This window comes from Mobula hypostoma, chromosome 14 (genome assembly GCF_963921235.1).
Source record: "Mobula hypostoma chromosome 14, sMobHyp1.1, whole genome shotgun sequence".
NCBI classification, from domain to species: domain Eukaryota; kingdom Metazoa; phylum Chordata; class Chondrichthyes; order Myliobatiformes; family Myliobatidae; genus Mobula; species Mobula hypostoma.
Window position 1 is genome coordinate 79,798,503 of NC_086110.1, and position 8,271 is coordinate 79,806,773.

General features: G+C 47.5%; 1 protein-coding gene across 1 annotated transcript; it reads right to left on the reverse strand.

The window, feature by feature from the left end:
• Positions 1–3,407: 3,407 nt before the first annotated feature.
• pdf (peptide deformylase, mitochondrial) lies at positions 3,408–4,600 on the reverse strand. The gene is made up of 2 exons (XM_063067535.1): positions 4,011–4,600; positions 3,408–3,809 (listed from the first exon to the last, which is right to left on the reverse strand). Exons 1-2 carry the CDS (start codon positions 4,573–4,575, stop codon positions 3,652–3,654), a joined length of 723 nt encoding a protein of 240 aa, XP_062923605.1. The 5' UTR covers positions 4,576–4,600; the 3' UTR covers positions 3,408–3,651.
• Positions 4,601–8,271: the final 3,671 nt, after the last annotated feature.

Sequence of the window (8,271 nt, forward strand, 5' to 3'; positions counted from 1 at the left end):
GAAATACCGACACACTGGATTTCAGCCTCTCTTTCTCAAATTTCACAGTGAATTTATGATCACTGCCTCCTAAGGGTTCCTTCGCCTCAATCTCTCTAATCACCTCTGGTTCATTACACAATACCCAATCCAGTACAGCCGATCCCCTGGTGGGCTCAACAACCAGCTGTTCTAAAAAGCCATCTCGCAGACATTCTACAAATTTTCCTTCTTGAGATCCAGTGCCGACCTGATTTTTCCAATCTACTCGCATGTTAAAATCCCCCACAATTATCATAACACTTTCCTTCTGACAAGCTTTCTCTATTTCCTGCTGTAATTTGTAGTCCACATCACTGCAGCTGTTAGGCCTGAAAGGCCATCAGGGTCCTTTTACCCCTGCGATTTCTTAGCTCAACCCATAAAGATTCTGCACTTTCCGATCCTATATCACCTCTTTCTAATGATTTAATATCATTTCTTACCAATAAAGCCACGCCTCCCCCTCTGCCTACCTTCCTATCCTTCCAATATACCGTGCATCCTTGGATGTTCAGCTCCCAGAGACATGCATCCTTTAGCCACGTCTCAGTGATGGCCACAGTATCATACCTGCCAATCTGTAGCTGTACAAGATCATCCACCTTATTCTTTATGCTGCGTGCATTTAAGTATGACACCTTAAGTCCAGTATTTGATACTTCTTGCTTTGATTGCACTGCAACTCGTCCCAATGGCTGCAAATTTGCCCTATCACCTGCCTGTCCTTCCTGACATCTTTACTGCTCACTATGTTAGACTTATTTCTGTTTCCCCCCCTCCTCTGCTCTATCATTCCAGTTCCCATCCCCCTGCCAAATTAGTTTAAACCCTCCCTAAAAGCTCTATTAAACCTTCCCACCAGGATATTGGTCCCCTTTGGGTTCAGGTGTAACCCATCCTTTTTTAAATAGGTCATACTCCTCCCAGAAGAGATCCCAATGATCCAAGAATCTGAAGCTCTGCCCCCTGCACCAGTGTCTCAGCCACGCATTCATCTGCCTGATCCTACTATTCTTGCCCTCGCTAGCACGTGGCACAGGTAGCAATCCTGAGATTACTACCCTGGAGGTCCTGCTTCTCAGCTTTCTTCCTAACTCCTGGAAATCTCTCTTCAGGACCTCCTCCTTTGTCCTATCTATGTCATTGTACCAATGTACCAAGACAACTGGCTGCTCACCCTCCCCCTTTAGAATATTCAGGACCCGATCTGAGACATCCCGTACCCTGGTACCTGGGAGGCAACACACCATGTGGGTATCTCTATCAGGCTCACAGAATCTCCTGTCTGTTCCCCTGACTATGGAATCGCCTACGACTACTGCATTCCTCTTCTTCCTCCTCCTCTCCTGCACAACAGCACCAGGCTCAGTGCCAGAGACCCAGTTACTGTGGCCATCCCCTATCAGGTCATCCCCCTCAACAGCATCCAAAACGAGATACTTGTTGCTGAGGGGGGCAGCCACAGGGGTGGTCTCCACTATGCAGACATTTCCCTTCAATCTCCTGACAGTCACCCAGTTTTCTGACCCCCGTAGCCTAGGGATGACTACCTTCCTGTAGCTCCTGTCTATCACCTCTTCACTTTCCCTGATAAGCAGTAGGTCATCAAGCTGCAGCTCCAATCAAAACAGCTGTTACTGATTAAATTATGGAGCATCCTAATGGCCATTTGGCATAATCTTGCTCCTGATTTGTTCACCACTTTAAATAAGAACAGGAAACCCTACAAGTACTTGGCAGATCAAGCAGCAGTGTAAGCTGCTCACTGATATTGGGCAGATAGGATAGACTGGGCTTGTTTTCCTCGGAGAGGAGGATAGGGAGTGACCTGATGAGGATGTTTAAGAGAGGCAGGTAGGCAGAATTTTTTTCCCATGGCGGAGATATCAAAAACAAGGCGGCATAGGTTACAGTGAGCAGCATAATTATGTAGTAGTTAGCATAATGCTTTAGAGCCAGTTGCAGGGTCAAGATTCAATTCCCACTCTTGTCTGTAAGGAGTTTTTACATTCTCCCCATGACTGTGCGAGTTTCCTCTTACATTCCAAAGACGTACAAGTTAGTAAGTTGTGGGTATGCTAGGTTGACACCAGAAGCATGATGACACTTGCATGCTGTCCCCAGAATGTTGTGACAAATAAAGCTAATCCTTAATCTCTTTAAGTAGCTTTATAAATTACTAGTGTAAATATAAAACTACACTAATTCCATTTGCCTGCATTAGGACTGTACACTTGTCTCACTAAATGTGTTTAGATGTCCTTGACAGTGATGTAATTTGATTTGAATCCACCACCTCCTATCAAACACTCCAAAACAAAGCTTGCCTCTAACACTCCTACAAATAACATCTTATTTTTCAAACTCCTACCATTGGGCAAAGGAAAACAAATACAGCTTATTCAGTCTCTCCCATAATTGAAATCTTCCAATTCAGTTAACACCTGAGTGTCCTCTACACATTCTCAATAAATTCAGTGATCCCTGATGCTGGACCACATGATCCAGGTTTTCATTGGCTGTGAATAGTATATACAATAGTGAAAACTTATAAAACACCTGTTAGGGCACAGATAGAATACTTTCAGGAAGGTTGTGATTGCACTGAAGGTGTGAAGAGATTCACTACGGTGTGGCATAGGATTCAGTTTTGAGACGACAGTCAGGCTGGGTTTTCTTGAAGCAGAGGCTGTGGATGGAGTAGGTTGCTGATGAAAGTGAGGGTGACAACTGATGAGGGTTAGTGACCGAGTAGGTAATTGGAGACTATCCCCAACCAGAGATATCTAAACTTGAGGGCATAGGTGTAGGGTATGGGGTTAAAAAAAAAGGTATGTTAGGGGTTTTTTCTTCAGAGACTGGTTGGATTCTGGGATGCACTGCCCAAGAAGGAGATACTCTGACAGCATTACGTCGCTCTCAGGCAGGGCATTCTAACCAAGCACATAAACCACCAAGGCAAAGGCAACTGTAGAGCAGATGCTGGCAAATGAGATCAGGATGGCTAAGAATTGATGTTTTACGGGAACATGATGGGTCAAAGATGGTGTTTCTGTGATGTCTATCATTCTAATAAACTCAGCTGATGACATTGACTACATGCAACACAATTTTGAGAACATTTGAGCTAATAAATGGCAAGTAACATGCCAGGCTGAAAAGCTGGTGTCAACAAGAGTTACTGGGAAAACTACTGCACACTAAGTACAGCTAACAGCTAACCTTAACCCATTAACAAGTGAGGATGATGAGGTTTTTGGTTAATCAAAATTGGTGCTCTCAGTGATAATCCTCCATTACGGAGGTAACACAGGGTCACCTGTATTCTTAAAAATGTTTCTAAACAGTTTTCGTGGAAAATTGCACTGTCATTTTCTGTAACATAAGGCTGCATCATCTGTCCATGAGGTCAAAATGTTTTTATTTTTCCATGTACATTCCTGTAAGTGTGTATATTATACATCTCAGATTTTAGGTACTAAATTGTGAATTCAACAAGGGCTTCCATTACCCCAAAGACCCAGTATTGGCAGATTTAATGAGTTGATAGCACTCATTTCCCATTGGCCATAGTGCATTGGAGTGCCATCAGGATTCTGCCATGCCAAGGTCCACGACCCACCCTCCACCTCACTCCAGCTCCTCCATCCAGTGAAGGTTCTGGAAGGTTCTGCTGTCCATCCTGTCGATGAAGAGCTGCCCGTTCAGATGGTCCACCTCATGCTGCAGAATCCGCGACGTCCAACCTGTCGCCTCCCAGCACACTGGCTCCCCGTGCTCGTCCAGTCCTGGTAATGGGCTGCTGGTTAGTCAGGCTATCACCCAGAGAAACCACTCTCCAGCCCACATCCCCTTCATCCCACACCCAGCGCTCGCCCCATCCCCACCGACCGACCACCCTTCCCTTACTAAAACCGCCCCACTGCTGCCCAACTTCCATCCCATCCCTCCTCCCGCACCCTGTCCAGCTCACAATCGCTCACTCCAACCTGTAACCTCGACGGCGCGGTGCCGGGCCACGCAGGCGGAGAAGCCGGGGACGCTGTGACAGGCCTCAGGCAACAGGACGGTCCGTGAGTCGAGGACGCGGAGCTGCGGGTTGATGAGGACCCGGAGCGGGACGGCCTTCATGTCTCGGGCTAGGCAGAGACGCGGCGGCTGGTCCTGTACGATGCGCTCGGGCACCTCGACCACCAGCACCCGAAGGGGGACTCCGAGCTGCGGCGCGCTCAGTCCCACCGCGTCAGCCCGGCGCAGCGCGGCCACGAGTGCCGCCACCAGTCGCTGAACTTCGGGCCCGCGAACCTGCTCCGGGGACACGGCCGCCGCCACAGCGCGCAACACCGGCGCCCCGACCAAGCACGGCTGCCGGAAAGGCGGAGTCGATGGGCCGCGGAGCCACCTCTGCAGCACCTGCCAGTAAGTCCGCCGCTTCACACTGTAGCCCCGCGCTGGGCCGCGGCCGGGGCCGAACCCGAGCACCGGGGCCGCAACTGGACATAACGTTCCACCCAATGAGTGCAAGGAACGGGAGAGCGCGCGGAACCGTAACATGGCTGGCAAGCAGTGGCGTCACTGGTACGGGCCAATTAGAAGCCACTGATTGGAAATGGGCGGGGGCTCGTTCAATTGGTCGTAAAGCACCACCCACAAGCGGGGGCAGGGCAGGGCTCATTAATAACCCCACCCATTCATAATCCTGCGAAGGCAAATCCCGTCGGTGCGGGAGAGTAAGTGATGGATGTTCCGTTTAATTTGGAAAGTCAAATTCAGGTGTGAATTTGGCAAGGTCCCGGACATTGCAGTAGAACAGAGGAGTTTAGGATTGCAAATGAACGGTTCCCTGAAACTGGTAAGCAGGGTAGCGAGGAAGACGTTTGAGATACTGCTTAGGTTATTGGATTGGTACTGAGTTATTAGTCATAGTCATAGTCATACTTTATTGATCCCGGGGGAAATTGGTTTTCGTTACAGTTGCACCATAAATAATTAAATAGTAATATGTAAATTATGCCAGTAAATTATGAAATAAATCCTATTGGCTCAGGGTGTCTGACCCTCCAAGGGAGGAGTTGCAAAGTTTGATGGCCACAGGCAGGAATGACTTCCTATGACGCTCTGTGTTGCATCTCGGTGGATGTTACATGTACCAACATATGGTGAAAAACTTCTCTTGCAGACTGTTCATATAAAACCAGATCAGGTTTTGCTATCGCTGACATATGTTCTGAAATTAGTTGTTTTGTGTAGTACTAAGACTATAAATTATAATGTGGTATAAAAATAAATTAATTAGTGCAAAAAGAGGAGAAAATACAGAGTATGTTCATGGGTTCATTGTCCATTCACAAAATTGATGGTGGAGGGAAATAAATCGTTCCTGAAACATTGAGTGTGTGTCTCAGGCTCCTGTACCACCTCCCTGATGGTAGCAATGAGAAGAGGGTATGTCCTGAATGTTGGGGGCCCTTCATGATGGACACTGTCTTTCAGGCATCACCTTTTGAAGGTGTCTTTGAGGCTGAGGAGGCTAGTACCAATGATTGAGCTGGGTAAGTTACAACTTTCTGCAGCTTTTTCTGATGCTGTGCAGTGGCCTGTCTATACAAATGGTGATGGAGCCAGTTAGAATGCTCTGCATTTGCTCATGTCTTTGGTGACATACCAATTCTCCTCAACTCTAACTGAAAGTGTAGCTGCTGTCATGCCTTCATTGTAATTGCATCGATATATTGGGCCCAGGAGAGATCTTCAGAGATGTTGACACCCAGGAACTTGAAACTGCTCACCCTTTCCACTGCTGATCCCTCGATGAAGACTGATGTGTATTCCCCCGATTTCCCCTTCCTGAAGTTCTCAATTCCTTGGTCTTACTGACATTGTGTGCAAAGTACTTTTTGCGATACCACTCAACCAGCTGATCTATTTCGCTGCCGTATGCTTCCACATCACTATCTGAAATTCTGCCAACCATAGTTGTCATTGGCAGCTTTATAGATGATGTTTTAGCAGTGCCTAGCCACAGTCTGAGGTGTAGAGAGAGGACACATCCAGAGCAGGTAAGCAAAGGAAGGCAGGGGGATGGGAACCAGAGTGATTGTGCTGAGGATGGGGTAATTGGTTTACATACAGAAGCAGAGTGTGGTGAGATTTCTAGCAAGGAGAGGCTGATTTTTTTTTCTGGCTCAGGCAAGAGGAGTGTGTGTCAGTATCAGAGCCCTTTGGAAGTCAGGGAAGAGAATAAAAGGAGTAGATTCAGGCAAGGCTGGTCTTTTAGGGGTGCGCAGGCATGAAAAGTGTCAGTGTCAGAGCCTAACCTCAGCTGCAGATAAAGACTCAAGCAGAGGGGCCATTGTCAGAGAGTGCCAGTGACAGAGTGTGAAAGCTCTAGCGTGAACAGGTGAAGGCACAGTTAAGAAGAGGCAAGCCTTTTGTTTTTGTATGGAGGAGTCAGGATGGAATGTTCTTCCTGACAGATGTGGGAATTCAGGATTCCTGATGACTACATCTGTGGGAAGTTCACCCAACCTCAGCACCTGACTGACTGAGTCAAGGAGTTGGAGGTACTCAGGATCATTCAGGAGGCCGAAGATGTTATAGACAAGACTTCTGAAGATGTGGTCACATCCAGAGTACAGGCATCAGATAGTAAGTAGATGGGTGACATCAGGAGAGGTAAGGGGTTTAATAAGTTAGTGCAGGGTTCCCCTGTGGGCCAATCCCCTTGGCAACAAGCATAACCCTATGGATACTGTTAAGGGTGGGTGGGAGGAAATGACCCATCGGCTCATGGTAACAGCTGCCAGGCTGGTGGCACTGTGGCCGGCTCTGAGGGTCAACAAGGTAGGGTAAAGTCAGGCAGTGTGATAGTTATAGTGGACTCAGTAGGGGGCAGAAAGGAGACTCTGCAGCTGCAAAAGAGATTGTCAGGAACACCTCAGGAAAAGATGTCACCCTCAAACGTGGTGTGCAGATTGCACTTCTCTTTCCTGTGGCAGCAGCTTTTAGTTTTCCAGTGGAGAAAAAGAAAGAGAAAGAGTCTCCTGTATTGGAAAAGTTGACATCAAAGTCAGTCAACTTTGATGACCCACCAGTACCAGAGAAATGGAACAAAGACACTAACTAATAAGATATTGGAATGCAAAAATCTTTTTTCTACTGACATGTTTAATGTTGGTTGCTCCAAGAGTATTCCCTACAGTATCAGACAGAGGGTATACCTTTCCCAGAGAGGTCTTGCCGGTTAGCACCAGCGGGGATTGAAGATGTTAGACAGCATCTGCTGAAACTTAAGGAAGCTAGAGTTATCACTGAGTCAAAGGGGTCCCAATGCGTCACCTACAGTGGTGGTGAGGAAAAAGAATGGGAAAATAGGAATGTGCGCTGATTATAAAACACTGAACAGACATACAATCCCAAACCAATATACGGTTCCATGGATTGAGGATGCTAAGTACAAGCAAATAGCTCAGTGTGTTGGATCTAAGTAGTGGCTATTCCCAAATATCAATGAGTGAATCAGATAAAGAAAATACAGCATTTACATGTGAGCGAGTTAGACCAGTGGGAAGAATTTAAAAGATTATTTTCTCTTCAGCGGTTTGATTGAGACACGACTGCGTCAGCATGTGGATATCAGCGAGTTAGACTGGCGGGAAGAATTTAAAAAGACAGCTTTATAGAGCGGGCAGCGTAGAAGGAGTCAGAGTAGGAGGGCTTTGACTCAACAGAACTATGGCGATAATGCGTCGAAGCAAGGTAAGTTTCTTGTGAAGAATAGGAATAGGAAGATTGTCTGCGAAGCTGGTGTTCTGTACTGGGTGTCGGATGTGGGATGTCCGGGAGACTCCCAGCCTCCTAGACGGCCACATCTGCGCCAGGTGAGTCGAGCTGCAGATCCTTAGGGACCGGGTTAGGGAACTGGACATGCAGCTTGATGACCTTTGTCTGGTCAGGGAGAGTGAGGAGGTGATAGAGAGGAGCTATAGGCAAATAGTCACACCGGGGGCTTGGGAGACAGACATGTGGGTAACAGGAGAGGGAAGGGCAAGAGTCAGATACCAGAGAGTACCCCAATGGCTGTCCTCCTTAATAGGTACACTTGTTTGAATACAGTTGGGGGGGACAACCTACCTGGGGGAAACAACAGTGGCGGTGTCTCTGGCACAGTGTCTGGCCCTGTGGCTCAGAAGGGTAGGGAAAGGAAGAGGGTGGCAGCAGTGATAGGGGACTCTATAGTTAGGGGGTCAG

Coding starts and splice junctions, on each gene's coding strand:
- pdf (XM_063067535.1), bottom strand. CDS start 4,575: ATGTTACGGTTCCGCGCGCTCTCCCGTTCCTTGCACTCATTGGGTGGA. Junction 3,810..4,010: donor CCGCGCCGTCGAGGTTACAG/GTTGGAGTGAGC, acceptor GCCCATTACCAG/GACTGGACGAGCACGGGGAG.